We start from the raw sequence: 23791 nt of genomic DNA on the forward strand, positions 1-23791 counted from the left end.
CTCTCCTTCATCCAGCCAGATTGAGCCGGCCTACTCCGGGGCTTTGCTGACGCTTGTAGACCCCCCTTTCCATACCCACCCCTCCTCTCGCTCTCTCCCTCTCTCTATCTCTCCCTTTCCCACCACTCAAAGAGTGGCATGAATAATCCATGCGAGGGATGGAGCTGCCGCAGCGAGGCGATCGTCGCACGTAGGCTACAAATGCGCGCGCGCACACTTCTTTCAGACGCACGCGCATGGTGGTGCTGATCTTGCAGGCAGCACCCACCTCTCCTCTTCTCTGTCCCTCTCTCCTTCCCTCTCTCTTCTCGTCTTCTGCCATGTTCTGCTTCTGCCTGCAGGGTTCCTTGCTGAAGCTGCAGGCTCTCGAGGAGGACTCAAGCCCCCCTCTGGGTCGCTCGCCTGAAGACAGTCCACCCCCCGGCCTGGGATTTAAGGAGGAGAGCCAGCAGACCCCCTCACGCGCCAGTTTGAGAGAGGACATCAGCCCACAAGGTAAGGTACACGCAGTCAGTCACTGCGCGAGCACTCCCAGCAGGTGGAAGGCGTGGTGGCTAGATGAGCGCATGCTGACACTAATTTCCGTGGGTGCATGTCGAAGTCCAGGGATGAATGGTGGATGGATGGATGAATGGAGGAATGCATGACTTTCTACTGGTGCACAGACACATTGATTCCTACCGGTATCAACGACGTGACTTTTGACGTACTTCTGATGTCAGTTTATGCTTCTGATTCCAATGGGACTGAAAGAATAAATGAAAGCATGGCTTGGTTCTTATAGGATAGGGACTTGCGTATTACTTGACACAGTTGTACTTAAGCACTGATATTCTTTATGGATTTCAATGGCATGATTAGCATATGTCTGCCCTGATTCAAGTGGGACTGAATGCATGAGCGTAGAGCATGTATCGATTCATCTGGCACTCTTTGATATGACTGTGATGTACGTCTGAAGCACAGATTTATTCTTCATGGACTGAATGTATAACTGGATGCATAACTAGTGTGCATAGATTCATATGGTGAAGAACTGAAAAAAAATTTGCATGACTTCATACATTAATTCATATAGCTGTATATAAATACATGTATATTCTTATCGGCAGCATGACAAATGCACAGACAAAAAACAAATATATAATGTATTTATATTAATGAATGTATAACTATAGCATGTGTTTTAATTCATATTCATATTTGATTTAAGTGACTCAGTGCACAGCTGCCAATGCTATGCATTGATTTATACATGGGATTTTCTCTCTAAACTGATAAAGGCATGCATACCTCTATCGCGTGCATCAATTCATATGTAAATGAGTGAATCATTTGGCTGGAGCAGGTGAATGAGTGACGAAGCAGAGAATGAGGTTTGTGGGACGTGTCTGAGCGACTGAGGCTAGTTTGGGATGGGAGGGTGAGTGGGAGGGGCAGGCCTTTGCTTTTGTTTTGCCTGTGCTTTTTTGGCACCACGCAGCCGTCTATTAATAACACAGGGAGCTGGACATAGATGCAGACTGCCCACACCTCCTCGCAGCATGACTCTCTCTCTCTTTCTGTCTCTCTCTCTCTCTCTCTCTCTCTCTCTCTCTCTCTCTCTCTCTCTCTCTCTCTCTCTCTCTCAGTCAGTCACGCTCGCAAGTTTGTATTCCTGCCTTTGTGGGGTGTTTCCAAATATTGCTATTGTTCAATTTGTCTGTGTAATTTTCCCAGATAGTATTTTGACATCAATACAATATTGTCTTTATTTAGTTCCCTGTCAAAACAGCTATTAAGTACAAGGCTATTTGTCAGGATATTGTGCATGTTCCTTTAAAAAAGTTCCCAGCTGGAATTCCAAAAATGATACAGGTACATAAAAGATAAAGAGAAAATGAAGCTGCACATGACCTGGAGTCACTCCAAATTGTCCCCATAAGACATCAGATAAACAGTATTTTATACTTAAGTATTCTTTGCAACAGAGGAGAGAATCAGGCTCCACTCTTGCCTCATATCTGAACAAATCCACAAGTTTTCATGTCCTTCCTTTCACAGTGAGTGGCTTGCTTTGGGTCTGACCCTGTATGGATCAAACATCAGCTGGTGTTCTCAGAACGATGGAGGTCTCATTTATAAAGGGGGCGTACGCCCAAAAACGGGTCTGAAATGTGCATATGTAAACAACACATAAACTGTGAATTATAAAGAAATACTTTGCGTCCAAATGAGCGTATATTTAAGCAAGGTTTGATCCAGGTGTATCCATAAGTCTTTGCGGAGAGAGCGCAAATGGGTGACATCGTGGTAAAATAGAGAGTTGCAAGTAAATGTGCAAACCATCCTCAAACGTATCTGTCTATTACACATGAAGATTAAAAAAAATGAAGATTAAAGAAGAATTAAGGAAGACTAACACCCACTTGTTTAAAATAACTTTATAAAATGCAGAATATAAAAAAATAATGAAAGTTATTGCTTGCTGTATTTCATTCTACTTTATTTGTAGTATTCTAGCTTGTTTTAATTCACTGTATTTTATTCAGAATTTTTCATTTAAATAATTTTATCTATTTTGTTTTATCTCACTGTAATAAATTCATTTGAAGCGCTTTTTAAACTCTGTTTTGAAAAGTGCTCTGTTCATTATTATTATTATTATTATTATTATAAAATAAACTATGTGTGCTCTGTGAAGGACTGGCGCCCCCTCCAGGGTATATTCCTGCCTCACGTCCAATGATTCCAGGTGGGCTCTTGACCCACCGCGACCCTGAATTGGATAAGTGCTTACAGATAATGGATAGATAAACTATGTGATAAATAGACAGTAAATCGTTATGGGCTGGTAATAGTTGCAGATAATTACAAGCCTAAACAGCTTTAACTTGCACAGAATCACAGGTCTATTTAAATAGGCAAGAGGCTGATAATAATGTTTTTTTGGGCACTACTAAAACCTAGCTAACTGGCAGATAAGGTGACAACATGTTTTCAGAGATCATGAAGATTCTTAGTGTGGACGATGTAGACTGGTTAATGAGCCGATTTAACACTGTTTACTGCTACGGCCTCAACTAACATGCGTTTGTTTGTAATGGCTCGACCTCTGAAACAATAACTTCTACCGCACAGTCTCTAAAGTTTCTCTTTTTTTCATTCAGTCCTCCATTGTCTCCACTCTCTCACGTGAAAATGAACAGAGAAGCCCATATTTAAATATTCACAAGGTTATTTGCATTGACCATTTATATTACCTGTGTGGGTGTTGCAGAGGTGGAACATGAGGCTGGTTCACCTGCGCATGTTTGTGATTTAATAAGAGTAAACAGCGTTCAGGTGTGCGTAAGCATGGCCTTAGAAATCTGAGGTTTTTTGGGTGTACGATATATACTGGCTTTGTGCGCATGCACACCTTCACTCCAGATTCTATGCAGAGTTTTATAAATGAGGCCTTGACATCACTGAATGTGTTTGGGGGTAACTTGAATTGTGAGAAGCAACTTCTCAGACTGAGCTTTGCTGGTGTGGAATATCTGCATAAGTCTTTTAAAAACTGTAAGCAAATCTCCAAAAAACAATAGGTGCGCAGACTGAACATTTAATATTATTAATATATTTAGTGGCATTTTTCCTGATGCAAAATGAGAACTTAACACCAGATTAGGTAATTTTATATATATATATATATATATATATATATATAAGGCAGGCTTTGCCATCAAATCCCTGTGGACTCTAAACTGTAGCTTTCACAAGTGTTGAATCTTCCTCCACCCTATGTAGTGCCAAATGTAGGTCAAAATGTGCTTTGTTGTCAGATAATAAAATCCTTATTTTTGGGCCTTAAGCTTCCCTGTCTAACATTAAGTGTGCTGTTGGCATGTAGTACTATTCATTTTATAACTGGCAATAGGCACAGAATACATGTAGAGACTAGGGAGCATATTTTACATACTGCACAAGCCAGGAAAAAAGCAAATACAATCCTGGCACCCTTTTCCTTCTTGCGTCCTTTTTTTGCACCCATCTTCCCCCAGCCACTTTGTTTGGAGTCTCCCCACATGTGTGCAGTGTGCAGCGTCCAGTGTGATCAGGATGTGTGAGGGATGTGTGGGCTCTGAGAATGATTATTACACAGGCCGGTAAGCCATAGTCATTTGGATCGGTCCGAATGTAAGGATTGGATAGTGTTTTTTTTAAAGTCCTGTGACCTATATTGGAGACTAATTTACTTCATGTCCTTAGAGCATTTATTTTATGATTGCTATGAAGATGTAAAGAGTATTTCAGGAAATATAACAAACAAATCATTTACCCTACTTTTTAATAGCTGTTTTGACTGTTAATTAAGTACATGAATGGTGGTCTCTAAGTTTTGCTCAGTAGCACATTTGCAGTCTGCTTGTTTTTGTTTATCACCTATTAATCTACTGCATATATATATATATAATTTTGCAGACTGCTTGACAATGTTCCTGCATGCTTCTCCCCTCCTCTTTTCAACACTCTTCTATTTGTAGAACATAAACCAATGTCATGGAGGTTTTGTTTATCTAGCAGTGGCAGGCGAGGTCAAAGTCTCTGATGACAAGCATCTGTATTTGGATGTGCTGGGGAGTGTATATCAGCGTACACCCATTCATTCTCTAAGCTCCACGGACCATACAGGAGCACATTGTAGTTCTACATTATATAGTGCTCCTATATGGTCTGTAGGTCTGAGAGTATGTAGAAGGAGTGCAGAAACAAGGAGGTGGTCATAATATGGTTGATCAGTGTGTGTGTTCCCCTCACCAGGCAGTTTTTATTCTCCACCGTTCCACATTAGGGGTGGGCGATATGGCCCTTAAATACTATCACAATATTTTAGGGTATTTTCACAATAACGGTATCTTTGGCGATATGATGAAACAATGAAAAGGACTTGTATTTATTTCAAGAACATACCATTGCAACAAAAAATAAATGTTATATTATTATTAAATATATGTAATATATATTAAGCGGCATGGTGGTGCAGCAGGTAGTTTCACAGTCACACAGATCCAGGGACCTGGAGGTTGTGGGTTCGAGTCTGTGACTGTCTGTGAGGAGTGTGGTGTGCTCTCCCTGTGTCTGCGTGGGTTTTCTCCGGGTGACTGTCTGTGAGGAGTATGGTGTGTTCTCCCTGTGTCTGCGTAGGTTTCCTCTGGGTGACTGTCTGTGAGGAGTGTGGTGTGTTCTCTCTGTGTCTCTGTGGGTTTCCTCCCACAGTCCAAAAACACACGTTGGTAGGTGGATTGGCGACTCAAAAGTGTCCGTAGGTGTGAGTGTGTGAGTGAATGTGTGTGTCGCCCTGTGAAGGACTGGCGCCCCCTCCAGGGTGTATTCCCGCCTTGCGCCCAATGATTCGAGGTAGGCTCTGGACCCACCGCGACCCTGAACTGGATAAGGGTTACAGACAATGAATGAATGAATATATATTAAAAGTATTCAATGGTTTAATTTATTAAAAGGTTTTATTTTACTACAAATGTAATTTCAATAATTTGGAGCCACTTTCCACCGTACTTCACTGTGCCTAAATGACTCATGTAAAGAACGTATGCCATATTATGGCTAATTGCATGATGTCATTAGGTAAACTGTTAGAATATCACTATATTGACCTTTTGAAATCGTATTAAAATGATGACTGTATTATTACAAACCAAACCAGCCCTATTCCACATCCACCAGAACTAATCCCATCTGGTCATTTCATTTGCTCTTATAGCTGAGGTTACACTATAAGTCCAGTACTGACCTGTTGCAGATTTGTAATGGGTTTCTTGGCTAATGTTTACATTTGAAACCTGACCACAGTGGGATGTGATTAAAAGGATACAGAGTAAAGCATTCAGCCTGGGAATGTTGATTATTGGATAGTGCTATAGCTGTTACAGTGTTGAGGAACCGTGTTTCAGGACATTGCTCTGTAATGCTGTTGGGAAACATCAGAAATGAAAGTTGGAACTATTTGTAGGAGACTGCCACATTTCATAAGCTCATAACATGCACAGCCAATATTAAAACATTTATATAGAAATACTTGAATATTTATAGTAACTTTCAACCCAGATGTAATAACATACGATGCTTGTACTTAATGATAGTTTAGATATAAGGAACCTTAAACTAATGTTACATTTGTTCTGTTAGTAACACTGTTAAGAAGCAGCATTGCAAATTGCTACAGGCTATATGCAGTAAAAGCACTCTGTATCACTACACAGGCTTAACCACTCAGTAACAATGTTAATGGAATATTTCTTCAACATATTTGCCACAGGTGGCCTGTCAATTAATTTTTCCACTTTAAAAGCAATAATATTCCTACCTTGTTTCAGAATATGAACTGAAGTGAGGCGTGTGAAATGCACCCTCAGAGGGGTGAGAGAACTAGTCAACACTGATGTCCGCTTTGGAAGCAGAACTTGACCAGAATGTACTGCAGAATGGACGTGAGGCAATTTCCATAACAACCTGAAAACAACATTGGACAAAGCAGTTTATAAATGCAAGCCTAAAATGTAAAAACCTTCACAATGCATAAAATGTAAAAAAAAAAAGTTGGAATTCATTGTCTTTGAGGAGTTGGTGTGTTCTCCCCGTGTCCGCGTGGGTTTCCTCCGGGTGCTCTGGTTTCCTCTCACAGTCCAAAAACACACGTTACAGGTGGATTGGCGACTCGAAAGTGTCCGTAGGTGTAAGTGTGTGAGTGAATGTGTGTGTGTGTGTGTTGCCCTGTGTGTTGCCCTGGCGTCCCCTCCAGGGTGTATTCCCGCCTTGCGCCCAATGATTCCAGGTAGTCTCTGGACCCCCTGCGACCCTAAATTGGATAAGCGGTTACAGATAATGGATGGATGGATAAACAAAATAACACAACTCCAGGAGGTTGTGAGTTCGAGCCCTGCTCCAGGTGATTGTCTGTGAGGAGTTTGGTGTGTTCTCCCTGTGTCTGCATGGGTTTCCTCCGGGTGACTGTCTGTGAGGACTTTGGTGTGTTCTCCCTGTCTCTGCGTGGGTTTCCTCCAGGTGAATGTCTGTGAGGAGTTTGGTGTGTTCTCCCTGTGTCTGCGTGGGTTTCCTCCGGGTGACTGTCTGTGAGGAGTGTGGTGTGTTCTCCCTGTGTCTGCGTGGGTTTCCTCCGGGTGACTGTCTGTGAGGAGTGTGGTGTGTTCTCCCTTTGTCTGCGTGGGTTTCCTCCGGGTGACTGTCTGTGAGGAGTGTGGTGTGTTCTCCCTGTGTCTGCGTGGGTTTCCTCCGGGTGACTGTCTGTGAGGAGTGTGGTGTGTTCTCCCTGTGTCTGTGTGGGTTTCTTCCGGGTGACTGTCTGTGAGGAGTGTGGTGTGTTCTCCCTGTGTCTGCGTGGGTTTCCTCCGGGTGACTGTCTGTGAGGAGTGTGGTGTGTTCTCCCTGTGTCTGTGTGGGTTTCTTCCGGGTGACTGTCTGTGAGGAGTTTGGTGTGTTCTCCCTGTGTCTGCGTGGGTTTCCTCAGGGTGCTCCGGTTTCCTCCCAGGGTCCAAAAAACACACGGTAGGTGGATTGGCGACTCAAAAGTCTCCATAGGTGTGTGTGTGTGTGTGTCGTCCTGCGAAGGACAGCCCCCCATTGAGGGTGTGTTCCTGCCTTGCGCCCAGTGACCCCGGGATGGCTCTGGACCCACCGCAACCCTGAATTGGATAAGCGGTTACAGACAGTGAATGAATGTGAATGAATAAACAAAATTTTTTACACGTATCTTACAAAAAATACTCACTCAAAGTTCAGTTCTTGTCATCACTCGTGTGGCCACATAGACCCACCCAATGATGCCCGTGATGCTACGCCTACCTCTGCCTATGCTTCTGTAGCAAATAAACTCAGGCTAGCTGGTTTGAACTCCTCTACAGAGTCAGAGGCAGAGAAACTGATGTGAGAAACTGTATTTTTGGAACTGCGATGGCACATGCCAGGTTTTCACACAAGCTCTTGTATTGTGAATGGAGAACTGCGATTGCTGAAAAGGCTCAATGTGGTGCCTGAATCTTATTAAAGGGAATATATATCCCTTTATCACAAGTGAACACAGTTCTGGGGTCTTAATGAAACGTCTGTGACATGCTTTTGGTCAAAATACCACAAGGACCAAACAACACAGCAGCTTTCTCCAACTCTCTAAACAGCCTTGTTCAGAATGGTGCCTGTTCCTTTAAAAGTGAATTGCCACAGCTCAGTTCAACCTAGGAGTGAGGAGCGAAGAGCAGGAAATGTATTTTTTAGCCATTTTTGCTCAGTTATCTTAGCTCTCTGTTCTCATTTTCTCCATATTTAACCAGTACATTTATTACTCTTTGCTTGGTGTCTGTTTTGCTCTGTTAAAAATAGTTTTTGAGTTTTCCCAAATAAGCACGTACATTGTTGTGACTGGAGAAACTTAGAGAAGGAGGCAGGACAATTCTAATATTTCTACACGCCTACAAAAGTAGCAGAGAAAAATCAGAAAGGCTCACTTTATCCCATGTTTTCTGATTTAGCCAGGCCACAATTACATCAACTGGGTTATTTCAGAATTTGTGGGTTGACAGGCTAGTGCATTGAAAAAGGTTTGTTTGTTGTTTTTTTCATGTGTTTCCTTTGAACTTGACTTATGCATGACATACTGGGGTTCAGGTGCCAGCTTGGGCTCACTTTCCCATTATGAGAACACGATATTAGGATCTGTTGGGAAAGGTATTTACACCCATGTAAAAACACTGAATTAACCCTTATTTGTGACCTGATTTACACGATTGGTGGACACTCTGGACAAGAGTATGCCAGGTGCCATAAATGTTGATGTGAATGTATGTTTTTTATATGCAGACCCCAGGCAGATTGACAGTGACTTCATTGAGCCCCAGCAGAGTCCTGGCCCCAGTCGACTCATCTACTCCATCACAGACGGGAACAGTCCCCTGCCATCACCCCGCTGTGCCAGCCTCAGCCTCAGCCAGAGATTCAACACAGACCCTGAGAGTGCACCATCACCTCCGTGCTCTCAGCACATTATAATGTATGTATACAATCTGTCACACACACACACACACACACACACACACACTGAAATACCCATTGTACTAATATTGGATATTATCAGAAACAACTTTGCAGTTTAATTTTTTAAATGTCTGTAGTCGTTTAATGCAGTTCATTGGATCCTGTCCATAATTGGAAAGAGACCAATAATGATGAGATAGGATTTGGGCTGTGGATCAATTTTCAGCGCAGAATTCACATTAGCCAGGCTCCCACCTAGATCTAGGGTTAAAATCATGGAAGTAACGGATAATTCACAAACATTAGGCCATTTCAAACAGCTCTAATAAAGAGAATAGAACTTTAAAAATTATCTGGAATGAACAGCACAAACAGCATAGATCTGGATTTCCATCTCATCACTGAACACAGACTCTGGAAGTGCTCTAATGCCTCAGGTTCTAAATAAAATAAAATAAAATACTTGCCATTTTTATTTAAACTTTAAGCTTTGTGCAATTCTAAATATAAAGGTAAAATGTAAATTAATGTAAGATAATTGTTCTTTTGAGCTTGTAATTTGTGCATTTCTTTGTCTGTGTCAGAAGCCTATATTAGCATCTGAGACATAAAAACAACAACAAAAACTGTAATACTGACCTAGAATCCTCTCAAGCACACACTTCTGCGCACACACACACACACACACACACACACACACACACCCACACACACTGTCATACCTTGTGACCCACTTTAAAGTAGACCAATCTTTTTTATGGTCACTGACATGAGTTCCTCCATTAGCTGACCTGTCTTACAGCTTTGAGCCACAGACTGATTTATTGTGCTGCATATGCCCATATCCTGATGGCTACGTCTCAAACTAATGAGCTGCCTTATTGCTTATTTCCTACATAGATAGCTCTTAGGTAGGCTGCATTTTAGATTATTAATACAAACTACTGAGTCACGTAATAATGTTACGCTAAGTCTGTGGTCCTCAATCCTAGTACTGCTGGGCCTTTCCTCACTCCATCACACAAACTTCACCTGTTAATTACTTCATCATTGTTATATAGTTGCATCATGTATGTTGGGAAAAGGGGAATCTCTAATATGTGCAGTGAAGTGGCCGACCAGGACCACTAAGAATCATTGCGCTAAGTGCAAGCTAAAAGTTAGCTCAGCTAGGTCAAACAAAACCCAGAACAACAATTCCCATCCTCATGCTAATATTTTATCAAATCTTAATATTCAAAAGAAAGACAGACTGGGTTATGCAAGCTCAGAAGTTAGCTAGCAATTTAGCCATGTGAAACAACAGCCAAAGCTAACCTGCATGCTAATCTACAACAAGCTTCAAAATACTAAGAGTTATAAATGGACAGAAACATGACATAGATACATAGTAAAATAGCATTTGAAATGTTTAAATTCTGCCTATGTTTGCATTCATCTCATGAAGTACATGTCTATTTAATGTGCTACAATGGAATTTCACTTTGGCTTTTGGCCTAAACCATCATTTAAACATGGCAGCTGCCCTTCACATTTTGTTAAAATGTTATGATGAATGGACCAAAAAAATGCTACAAAATGACTTGGAATAAAATACTTTTTTACACAACTTCCATTGAAAGTTAAGAAATATTAACTTTAACTCCTATAAAGATACTGGGCGGCACAGTGGCGCAGCAGGTAGCGTAAAAGTCACACAGCTCCAGGGTCCTGGGGTTGTAAGTTTGGACCCCGGTCCTCTTTTGGAGGTTTAATATTTTGGAAATTTCTTTGCACAGTGACAATATGCAATCTTTCTCTCTTTATCAGGCCCCGGGCTGTGGTCAGGTCTGTGACTGCTGAAGATGCTAAAGATTGTCCGTCCATCCCACTACTCACCAAACACATCCAAACCCTCAAGAGGAAAATACGCAAATTTGAAGAGCGCTTTGAGCAAGAGATGAACTACAAGGTTAATATAGTTTGTTGTTAGCATTTGTAGCTGGTTTTTTTTGTAACACATTTATATACACTTGACCTGTGTGATACATTAACGACTCAAACAGAGCACAAAAATCCTGGACAGTGCAGACGTTTATTTTGCAGTTTTAGATTCCGGAGACATGCCATAAAATTTAACTTTAATGATAGTCGTCCACAATATCATCCCAAATACAAGACTTCTTTCTGTCATTGTCTTATTGCTCCCTCTGCTGATTAACGTAGTTACTGCAACCACAGAAAACATAGGTACCATAATATCAGTGCATCAGTTAAATTAAAAAATAAAATAATTCAATCTAGTGTTCCTAAGCTCTCCAATGCTGGCTTATGTTTCTTTTAAAGTAATATTTAAAAAATTGAAAAAACATATTTAAAATATTGATTTTTATTTTCACACCACTGAAGTTCAGTTTAAAAAGTTGACTGCATTTCTGAATCCAAGTAATCCCAAAAATATTCCATGAAGTTGAGGTTGGGACTCTGGAGTGGCTTCTTGGTCTGATTTGTAAATTTTTAAAATTTGTGGGTTTTTTTTTGTATTTTGTTTTCTTTTTAAATTAACTATGTATAATTATTTAATAATTATATATTTAAATATATAATTATAATTAAATATATTATATAATTATAATAATTATTTATTTATTAAAAATATAGTATGGAGGACCAAACCTGCCTACATTTAAAAATAAATAAATTAATTAATTAATTAAAGTGGAAGAAAAAAAATGAATAATATAAAAACAATGAAATGAAAATAAATGCTGAAATAAAAAAAGACTTTATATGGGACATAAAGCCAAAAACAAATGAATAAATAAATTGTATATTTATGTATATATTTTAATTTTGAGCATTTATTTATTTCTCAATATATTTATTTCTGTATTATTCTGTAATATATATTATTTTTCTATTTTTATTAATTCCTGTATTATTAATTAATTAATTAATTTATTTCCTTCTCAATATATGCTAATGGAGGGGGCATGTTTTTCATGTTTAAGCTTAGCAGTTAAGTCCAGAACAGAGGAGTTTATTCTAATATTTTAATCTAATGTAAGTGTCCAAGAGCACAATTGTGGGAGCGAGGGTTGTTGGACCTGCTCAGAGAGGTAGCCTCAGAGAATTGGACCTCTGTAAATAACCGTTTGTTTAGTGTGATGCCACGCCATTTCATGGGTCCAATTACGGCTTCGGTCCAATGTCATACATTCATATACCTGTGTTGATTGTCTGAATAAAGCTGAATGTCTTAATCAATTACGTGATATCAGTTCAGGAGTACAGAAAAAAAGGAATACATTTGGCAGCACTTTTTGCACATTCACTGCTCATTTTGATCTGTGTGAACTGCCGTGCGGACTGACTGTGCTGCTCCATCTCTGGCAGCAGAGGACCGCACAGAGGGAGCTGTGTCTCCCGCTGCTCCGTTTCTGGGAGCAGAGGTTCAGCGTAGGGAGAGCAGTGTCTCCCACAGCTCCATCCCTGGAGCAGAGGAGCTGCATAGAAAGAGAGGTGTCTCCCGCAGCTCCATTTCTGGGAGCAGAGTGACTGTAGGGGGAGAGATGTCTCTCCTGCACACAGTAAGTCCCAGTGTTCCATCGAGTTGTGCTATATTAAGGTCCTTAATTACTATAACCACCAAATACCATAAATGGATCAAGACATGTACCGTTGATCTACAGCAGGGGTCCTCAAACTTTTTTACAGCCTCTCGCACGTTAGGCAGAAACGGTGTGAGTTTCGGAGGTGGGACTAGACAATGACAGATCATGTATTGTAATTGTCATCCAGAATGATTGCATGGGACAATATAGAAGTCGCTGAATGCTACTGTAGTTAAAGGGGCTGTTCAGATAAAAGCAGTATGTGGGGCCCCATGTGACCTGCTGGCCGTAGTTTGAAGAACCCCTGATCTACGGCATTGGCCATTGATCAAGCAATAAGAATCATTGATGGACAGCCCCCTTATTATCATACAAGAGCACGGAAAAAAGGGGAAAAAATAGGGAAATAAATGAACGCAAAAAATAAATAGGAATAGGAATAAATAATACAATTATTTATTAAAAAATAAAAAAATATATTTAAAAAAATAAATAAATTAGTCAGGAGAGCGAGAAAGTAAACTAAATACACGTTCAGATAAACTGACATTTTAATTTATGTAAGGTTTTATGTATTATTTTCTCTGTTTTTAAAATTAATTTTTATATTTATTATCATTATTATGGCGGAAATTCATTTTATTGAGTCATTAATTAACTATATTTATTTTTAGTTTTGGCAGTTTTGATCCTCCATATATCAGGTCTTGCTGTTGTTGTTAATCCCTATTTATATCTTTTAAAAATGATTTAAATTCCAGTTTGGAAACTTCTTTTTCCACCTTTCACTCTCCTCTTCCTTTTGTTAGAGCAATATTGTATAATCCCTCTAAACAATATCTATAAAAGTGAGAAATTCTACTGAAAATTTTCATTGATTCTGAATTATGTTCATTGTTGCATGTTTGCTAGGATCTTAATACTCTTTATTCTTTCCTTTAGCCTTCCCACAATGACAAATCAGCCAATCCAGAGATGTTCAGGCTCATGAGTGAACTGGCCAGGTCTCGCAAGCAGCTCAAAGGTCAGCATTGAAACAAGCACAGTGACACATTTTGAAAGAAGTATGTAACTGTGGTTGTCAAGGATGGGCCCTTTTTTGTGTTTTTGTTAATGACATTAAAATGTCAAACGATTTCAAAGCACATCTAGATCATTTTCTTAATGATTCCTCATAGAATTGCCAGTTTATTAGGTATATCAAACCTACCTAAACATTTATTCTACAAGAACAACCCACTGGAGTAACGCTTGTTTGATTTCATTGATCTGCCAATAAGAGCATTGCAACCTCAGCTCAAGGGAAGCAAAGCAAGGGTCATAAGACAAGCATATTAAAGTAAATGGGGATTATTTAAAATCATAACAAAAGTAAACAGGTCTTTACCCCTGGTTTAAAGATTCTGTACAAGGCCTTATTTTGTTACAACACTGTTGTTTCAAGGGAAATTACATAAAAGGGTTAAAATACCAAAGTTACAAATCAAAAGCAAAAGTATTGGTTCTAAAAAAAAGGTAGACATTCTGGTAAGCTGTGGTCTTGTGATTGTTTCCATTGTTGGATGAACTAGATTGGTAGCTGCTGGTAGTCCACCCACTTATTTCATCAGTGGACTTAGCACAGTGTTTTGCTAGTCTCAGTCTAAATCCTGAGAAGAAGACTGTATGAGCCATAAAGCCATTTAGAGTTTAAATGTATTCTACAACAAAAAAAAAAAAAAAGAGCATCGTCTTTTGCGTGTCCAACTTTAAGATCTGAAGCTGAGGCAGTCGGTGGAGGAGTCTCAATGCCAGGAGAACGGTGAGCTCACCGATGTGTGCAGGTACTCGGGTGGACTCCAGGAGGCGACAGAGCAGCAGCAACAGCACAAGCCCTCTCTGGAGGAGACGGTGGACCTGCTGCTGAAGAGACTGAGGGAGAAACGCCAAGCTCTCGGCCTTCCAGACAACATGAAGGTGAGGCCATCTGTGGCTCAGTTCTGCTCATGCTGTCCAAACCGGTGGGATCGGGGAAATATGAGATTATTAACCATGCCCTCTCCACTTCTCAGGAGATGACCCATAGGCAGATGGCCCTGGAGAAGCTCACGCTGCAGAAATGTCTTTTGTATTTCGAGAGTCTGCATGGACGCCCTGTAAGAGTGTGTTAAACTTTTGAAATTGTTATGTTTTCTGTAGAGATTTTAGTTTTGATTGGAAACCCTGGTAATACCAGTATAGCAGGTAGGATAGTACCACAGTACATTATTTGTGAAATGGCTTGAAAGTGGCAAGAAAACCTAAGTACAGGAATTATATGAAAAAAAATTTCATATGGTTTCAAATGGTTAAAAGGAAATCAGTAGTAGGACAGTAGTATAAGGCCCATTTATTCCCTCTATAAGAGAGAGCCAAATATTAATTTTCTATATAGCAATTATTCTCATGCTGGATTATACAGATACATTGATTTATGGTGATGTATATATGCTATTACAGGGCACTAAGCAGGAAAGAAACCTGGTGAAGCCACTGTATGACCGATACCAGATGGTCAAGCACATGCTGTGTGCGACTCCTACAATAACCACCATAGTAAGTATGGTCTGTGCACTATTACAATGCTCTAACAACTGAAATGATTATAAAACTATATTACAATATTAATCAACATGATCTGCCAATGTAATAAAACAGTTTAAATAAATATGAATAAACTTGAGTAAACTGTAAACTCACAAGCTGTAAAACTGACTTACAACAAGCAACAAATATCTAGAAATAGGTTGAATAATACGAAAACACTCTCAAAACAATCCCATAATGAGAAATATTAGATTATTAGAACATTTATGAGATTTGTAGTTATTTCACTTGCTAATTTATGCTTGAAAGATGCTAAAGATGCTAGATGTGGCTGCTGGATTTTAGCCATTCAGGGCAGAGCACACTCATTTAATTAGTTGGTCTCAGTAAAACAACTGATAATGTGACCTCCTTGTTGGTTGGAACACCAGCCCTTTGCGGATAAGATAGCCCACCCCTGCGTTAACACCTTAGCTACCACAAATATTGACTGCTTTGCTCGTAGCATGTATGAACTATTTTGTGTCAAAAATTGTCTAACTAAATGTATATATTTGGATGAATATGTAAGTGCTGCCAAAGAAGTCAAGAGTTAAGACAACAGAAACGTGAAACTTATCAGTGCTTAGCATCTTAGCTAAGTCAAAGTCAGTCCTGTTTCAATAGCTCCACTGGCCTGCTCTTAATTTTGTTTGGGTTCTCTGTCTGGTTTAAGGAGGAAGAAGAAGGATCCGATGAAGACTATGTGCAGCAGACACCTCCAGTCCCAAGGCAACCTACACCAGAGTCGATGGACGAGGATGAGGACGAAGAGGATACTGACCCGGCTTTTGTCTCACCACTCGATGAAATGAAAGCAGTGCGTCAGCCAGGAATCACCATGTCCAACCTGCATGCAGCTTCCAGGTATACCCTCATGTTTACCCTAATCAGTACTTAGTCACTAACACAACAGCACATGAGGCTCACATTGGATTAATTGCTTGTGTTTTTTTTTTTTTTTTTTTTTTTTAATTTATTTATTTATTTTAATAATTTATATATTGTTAGCAAATAAATTCATGTACAAATCAGATTCCAAAAAAGTTGGGACACTACACAAATTGTGAATAAAAACTGAATGCAATGATGTGGAGGTGCCAACATCTAATATTTTATTCAGAATAGAACACAAATCACGGATCAAACGTTTAAACTGAGAGAATATCATTTTAAGGGAAAAATATGTTGTTTCAAAATTTCATGGCGTCAACAAATCCCAAAAAAGTTGGGACAAGGCCATTTTTTACCACTATGTGGCATCCCCCCTTCTTCTTACAACACTCAGACGTCTGGGGACAGAGGAGTTCCAGTTTCTCAAGTTTAGAAATAGGAATGCTCTCCCATTCATGTCTAATACAGGCCTCTAACTGTTCAATCGTCTTGGGCCTTCTTTGTCGCACCTTCCTCTTTATGATGCACCAAATGTTCTCTATAGGTGAAAGATCTGGACTGCAGGCTGCCATTTCAGTACCCGGATCCTTCCCCTACGTAGCCATGATGTTGTGATTGCTGCAGAATGTGGTCTGGCATCATCTTGTTGAAAAACGCAGGGTCTTCCCTGAAAGAGATGACGTCTAGATGGGAGCATATGTTGTTCTAGAACCTGAGCATAGTTCTCTGCATTAATGGTGCCTTTCCAGACATGCAAGCTGCCCATGCCACAAGCACTCATGCAACCCCATACCATCAGTGATGCAGGCTTCTGAACGGAGTGTTGATAACAACTTGGGTTATTCCTTGTCCTCTCTGGTCCGGATGACATGGCGCCCTAGTGTTCCATAAAGAACTTCAAATCGTGACTCATCTGACCACAGAACAGTCTTCCATTTTGCCACACTCCATTTTAAAAGACCCCTGGCCCAGTGCAAACGTCTGAGCTTGTGGAGCTTGCTTAGAAATGGCTTCCTCTTTGCACTGTAGAGTTTCAGCTGGCAACAGCGAATGGCACGGTGGATTGTGTTCACTGACAATGCTTTCTGGAAGTATTCCTGAGCCCATTCTGTTATTTCCTTGACAGTGGCATTCCTGTTTGAGGTGCAGTGACGTTTAAGGGCTCGGAGATCACGAGCATCCAGTCAGTTTTACGGCCTTGACCCTTACGCACAGCAATTGTTCCAGATTCTCTGAATCTTTTGATGATGTTATGCACGGTTGATGATAATAACTTAAAAGTCTTTGCTATTTTACGCTGGGTAACACCATTCTGGTATCGCTGCACTACTTTTCTGCGCAACAATGGTGGAATTGGTGATCCTCTTACCATCTTGGCTTCAGAGAGACACTGACACTCTGAGAAGCTCTTTTTATACCCAATCATGTTGTCAATTGACCTAATTAGTGTTAATTGGTCTTCCAGCTGTTCGTTATATGCTCAATTTCCTTTTTCCAGCCACTTATTGCTACTTGTCCCAACTTTTTTGGGATTTATTGACACTGTGAAATTTTGAATCAACATATTTTTCCTTTAAAATGTTACATTTACTCAGATTAAACTTTTGATCTGTCATCTATGTTCTATTACGAATAAAATATTGACATTTGCCATCTCCACATCATTGCATTCAGTTTTTATTCACAATTTGTTTAGTGTCCCAACTTTTTTGGAATCCGGTTTGTACACAGTTTCAAATAAGACAAACAAGCTCTTAATTACCATTGTATATGACAGTATGGGAGTTGAAAATACATATTAAAAAATGTATAAGCACAGAAATGTATAGCTTATGACTTTTCTTTGTGATGTCTGCCATATCAGCCAAAATTGATGCATTTCTGTTGCAAATTATAAGTCTGTTGTTCCAGAGGAAGTACCAAAGTGGAACATGAGGAGTTGACCGTAAAAGTAAAATATATTTCTTAGCCAGTGACATTAAAATAAAAATAAATGCTTTGTTTTATATTTGAGCTCAGATTCTGGATCAAAGTTCTAAAGTAAAAGGGCTGGGGGAAAAAATGTAACTAACCTTTAATATCTGCTCAAGTTCACAATATATAATGGCTTGTGTTTTAACAGCAATTTAGGGAAGCAACTTAGCCAGCCTGTTTTCATTTTAGAAAATCACCATCCTCTGTTAAATAAAAATGTTCCGAACCATTACTTCTTTTCAAACATACATTTTTCCTCAGAATGTCACTGACCAGATTTTCTGCCTTGCAATAGGAGCTATAAGGCTGAAGTAGCTGATAAATAAAGAAAGATTATAGTCACCAATGAGCATTGAGCGAACTTTATGCCTAAACCATCAAAGCTTACTGAACTCATAAATAATATTATAAAGATTTTTTTCTCATACTGGTTTTCATGTTTACAAATATCACTATGTCACATTATGTAACACTATATCTCAGAAACCATATTTTCCAGACATTAATTTCAACAACACAATGTTCATAGAAACAAGACGACCAAGATATTTCTGTACATCAGAGTCATGTGTGGACTCATGTTTGGAGCTAGATGTATTATATTTGGACTTACATTAACCACAGACTAGCTTGAAAATGAGTAAGAAACTGTCAGTCTTGATGTAATATTGATATTAATCTTCTTACTGTAAAATGCCTCATTAAGACCTTACTTTTTTAAAGAAATGATAGTTCCTGTTTCCATTTGTTTAATTCTTGCCAATTCATTAATACTTTAAAGCTAAGTCTGTATTTCATTTTGGGCTTAGTCTGTTTTTATCTGCATCTACAACTAATGTAAATGTAAGTTAAGAATCTCTGCTCATTGTTAAAACCCAGTATAACTTTCAGGGGCAAGTGCGAGGGCTGATTATAATACGAGCTGGACTCATTGTAGATAATTGTTACTGATAATGGTGGTGTGAATCTAAATGGTGCTGAATGGATTTCAGGGCTGAGCTGCTGGAGTGCTTGCGAGAGACTAGAGTGGAGAAGAAGAGGAGGAGGAAAGCCATTAGAGAGTTTGAGGAGCAGTTTTTCAGGCAGATGGGCAGGTAGGTAGCAACATACTGGAGAAAGACAGTGCAGTGGCATTAACACACTTTAATGAACACTCGTGTTATGTTTGGTGTTTTTTTTTTGAATATGCAAAAATAAAAATAAACTGTGGATATCCACAAGGAGTTTAGGTTACGTTTAGCTTAATCCACACCTAGTCTGCAATACACAAATGAAAAGGACAAGGAGACAGTGAGCAAATATAAGAGAACAAAATACAACCCTCAAAGAACCAAAAATACAGTGATTCTGTACACAGTATTTTCAAAGGTATAGCAGAAAATAAAATACATTTCTCTTTAGCTGATATCCACCCAAGTACAAAACTATTTTGATAAGGCAACACAAGGGTTAATCTCACTGCTCATTTGGGCTTACGAGGTCGTTATTAATCTTCCCTCCCTTTTTTTCTCTCTTTTAATTCACATAAGGACTCCACAAAAGGATGACCGGATCCCGATGGCAGAGGAATACCAGGAGTACAAAAGCCTCAAAGCCAAACTACGATTACTGGAGGTTCTGCTTAGCAAACAGGAAACCACAAAGACAAATTGAGAGGTGCACATGTATGTACAGAGTTGTGTGCAAAAGTCTGGACACCTCTACTCAAAGGACACAATCTGCTGACTTTCTGTGAAAATATCATGATACAGGGAACAAATTGCAAACAGTAGTGCACAATTTTTGCTTTTAAATTCATTGGGAGAAAAGAACCTCAGATATGGAAGGTGCCATAACTTTTGCACATATTTTTTTAGACTTTTTTCCCCCAATATGTCAAATTCAGCAAACAGTGTGTTCCCTGTAATGTAACTTGGTGAAGTGTCTAAACTTTTGCATACGACTGTGTATACACACGTTTATACATATATATATAATATTTCTATATCCCTGTTTGCCTTTCAGTACAGACCCAGATGTTTGGACCAAAACATGTATTTTTGTTTTTTTACATTTGACATGCTCGTGCCATAATAACACTACAAAGCACTTTAACATCTATTCTATTTTATATTTTCCCCAAGCTAGGGCTCCATGTGAACTGAAGAGAAAAGCCTGTACATGGCTATTGCATGACATACCATGTGTAATGTAAATACAGGTGTCTGTTCTGTATTGTTCTGATACTTTCATTCCAACTTCAGAGGATACCAGTACAGATTGTGTTTATTTTGAAGAAAAACAAAAACAAAAAATAATAACTTTTATTGACGCTATGCTTATGAAATATGGCACTTTACAGTGTTTTTTGATGGAAAGAGATTACGTTCTTTTGACAACCAAAGCCTGAATGATCAATATGCAATTTCTTCTCAATTCTGATCGAAGTTTGTGTCTTTTAATGACAATGAGGCTGTCCTTTGGGGCATTAAGGCCCATTTCCTAATGCTTAATGTGGAATATATTTGACCCAGAGCACTTAGAATTACAATCATATGCAAACTTAATAGCTCCCTGAAATGAACAGTGATATTAGTAGGGATCTATCTGAACAGGAACGATATTAATTGGATCTGTGTTCAGAAGGAAAGTAAGTGGAATGACTGTGGCACAAGAATAATTTTTTTCTGTGGAAAGAAGGTGTAAGATCATAGAAAAAAGCAGGTGTTTAATTAACTGTTTTTTTTTTTTTTTCAAAATATAGGAAAGAGTTGTGCTATGGCTCTATCATAAAGAAAATTGTCCCCTTTTGTAGGGTCCAACCCATTCAATACTGTTTTTAACATGTCCTCGCCCACCTGGCATCACTCTGTTTTGGGGTGATACCACCTTAATAGCTGTTCCATTAAAGGTGCAATTTAAGAATTTATTCTTTGCTGATACCTCCTATTGGACATGAATCCTCCATTGAGACTTACATTCACATTCAACAAAAACAGAATTGTGAATGGACAACTTCCAACAAAGGTGTCTCATTCAAAACATTATTTTAAAATGTTAAGAAAGTGCTGAGCAGTGAAACGAAAATTTCAGGATATGATGAACATGAGTAGAATATTTTATTAGATTTTATTTACAGCACATGCTGCTAAATATATTATTTTTTTAGTCAGATATGATCAGATCAAGCTTGCTAGAATATATGCTATAATTGTATATAGAATGGCTCACTTTACTTTAATAGCTTGATTGAAATTTGGAAGATAAAGCACGAGGGATAGTGGGCACGAGTGATTCACAAGCAAAACATGGGCTACGTCACAATTGTGTACAACACACTAATACTATACAGCATGTATTTACCTTAAAAGTGTTAGTTTGATAGGTTAGTGCACAAAATATTAAAATACTACATAGTTTCTTATACGCCATAATATAATATACGTCATACCAAGCTGCAGCTGCAATGCTGTGTCACTTTTTTCAAGTTTGAAACTCAGATATCTCCTTCTACACTTGGTAGTGCACAGTGTATGTCATAAAATAAGAGTTTATAATCATTATAAGCTTCGTCTAATATTTAGTGCACTGTCTGCGTGTTGTAGTATTTATTCATTGTCTGTAACTACTAATCCAGTTCAGGGCCACACTGGGCGCAAGGCAGGACCACAACCTGGAAGGGGCACCAGTCCATCATAGGGCAACACACTCACACATTCACTCACAAACTCACACCTATGGACACCTTTTGAGGAGCTAATCCACCTATTGATGTGTTTATTTTGGACCGTGGGAGCACCCAGAAGAAACCCACGCAGACATGGGAAGAACACACCAATTTCCGCACAGTCAGTCACCCGGAGCTGGTCTCGAACCCACAACCCCAGGTCCTTAGAGCTGTGTGACAACAACACTGCCTGTAACGCCACCCTGTAGTAGTATTAGTTTCATAGTTTTTGAAGTGCACATTTGAGAAGCCCGCCCCTTTCCTGTTGGATTGTGGGACAAGTGTCCAACATTATTACACTTCAAAATCTACTGGGTCTAATTATGCACGGTGGAGTTTTTAGTACACTCAAATTTGACACTATACTATATGCTCAAGCATTAGTTAGAATTTGTTTTAAGTACACGATTGGGACTCAGCTAGGCCTTGAAATCACTCATGCATTACCATTTTCAAAGCTGTTTATAAGCCGGTCATGAACTTTATTTTAATTTTGAACGTTTAATTTGCTAGGCTTTAGGAAGCAAACTACTACATTTGCTATAGGTAATATATCGTAAACACTGTATACTGCTAACTTGCAAGTTAGAAAGCTACATGCTACACGGCTAAAGGCAATTTAGCATAGCCAGCAGCTAAGCACACTAAGGCTAAGTGAACAAAGTTCTGTCAGCCCCTTCTGCTGCAAGTCTTTTGATCTAACACACGTCACAGTCTGCGAGGGCATGTTAAAAAAGTATTGAAACAGGACCGAAAGGGGGGGTAAAAAGCCCCCTGAAAGTGATCTGAACCACCCCATTTGAAACTGAGACAGTACACAAAGTAGAAGGATATCCTCAGCCTGGCAGTGCAGTTCCGTTTTCTCAGAATGAAACAATCAAAACCTCTTCTGCCGTCGTTTCAACTGCAATGACCTGTTACAATCGTGTTTAAGTGTCTCTGCATGCCTGATGACTTATATAAAAAATAAAACAAAACAAAAAAAAGGTCATTGAATAGTTCTGCGATCAGGTGTGGTTTGTTCCGTGTCATGTTTGCTGATGTTTCAAGGTTGAATCAGTGTACAACAAAGCTACGACGAAGACCAACTACTACTCTATTTGAATGTTAGCATTTTAGTGCACGGTCCTTTTTCTGCATTGGTTTATGCAGTAAATTTTTGTGAGTTTTTTATTTCAATGTATGTATTTATTTCCATTCATTTCTCTCAACTGTGAATCCATTTTTTGCCACAGAAAAAGTCTTCTCTATTGTGCACTTCTGGTTTTGTCCATTTTCTATACACCAGTAAAAAATAAATATTTTTTTATTTACTTCTCTGTACTTCCTTGTTATTATCATTATTTGACGTGTTAGGATATAGCGTGTTGTGGCTCCACTGTTGAGTACATAACATGTAACACTGCAGGATGACACTTAAAAGTGCTACCGTTTATATTAGTATTGTGCTGCAGGGAGAAGGTCTGCCATGCTCTTGAGAAAGATCCCTTAAATTGTACATAGCACATGTCTACAATTCCATGCTGACAATCTGCTTCAACCTGTCTGCTACATGTACGCTACTTTCACGTCATCACCTTTGGCAAAAAAAAGTGGCATTGCAGCTCTATATGGTAAAGGGGAACCTTCATTTGGTCCATTTGTGGTTTTACATCTAGTAGGGGTTTAAAGGAGCAAAGGGTAAGTTTTATGTGATCTACACCTCCCAACATAGAAATAACAACATGAATGTAACCTAAAAGTCTAACAGAAAATAATGAGACATGCTATAGTTTGGAATACTGCTGTCCTGCATACTTTACTGTTTTTTCTGAACCCACAATTAAAAATGCTTTTTGAGTTAAAGTTGTCACTTAAGGCCTTCAGAGACCCATGAGTATTTGTGGACACCACTTATAATGATTTTATTTGGCTATGTTAAGGTGCAGACACTGCACACAGATTTTCAGTTGCACACACACTGCTTGTATAAGCAGCCACCCATGACACTAAA

The 23791-nt window shown here is 39.1% G+C and overlaps 1 protein-coding gene across 1 annotated transcript; it reads left to right on the plus strand.

Moving 5' to 3' along the window:
- The first annotated feature begins 320 nt into the window (after window positions 1–320).
- Window positions 321–22175, plus strand: fam13c (family with sequence similarity 13 member C). The gene is made up of 10 exons (XM_066665554.1): window positions 321–495; window positions 8854–9043; window positions 10837–10978; window positions 13563–13644; window positions 14374–14576; window positions 14672–14755; window positions 15099–15194; window positions 15901–16091; window positions 19085–19186; window positions 19622–22175. The coding sequence occupies exons 1-10, from the start codon at window positions 321–323 to the stop codon at window positions 19743–19745; spliced, it is 1389 nt and encodes a 462-aa protein (XP_066521651.1). The 3' UTR covers window positions 19746–22175.
- Window positions 22176–23791: the final 1616 nt, after the last annotated feature.

The sequence above is a fragment of the Hoplias malabaricus genome, chromosome 3 (assembly GCF_029633855.1).
Source record: "Hoplias malabaricus isolate fHopMal1 chromosome 3, fHopMal1.hap1, whole genome shotgun sequence".
Taxonomy (NCBI): Eukaryota; Metazoa; Chordata; class Actinopteri; order Characiformes; family Erythrinidae; genus Hoplias; species Hoplias malabaricus.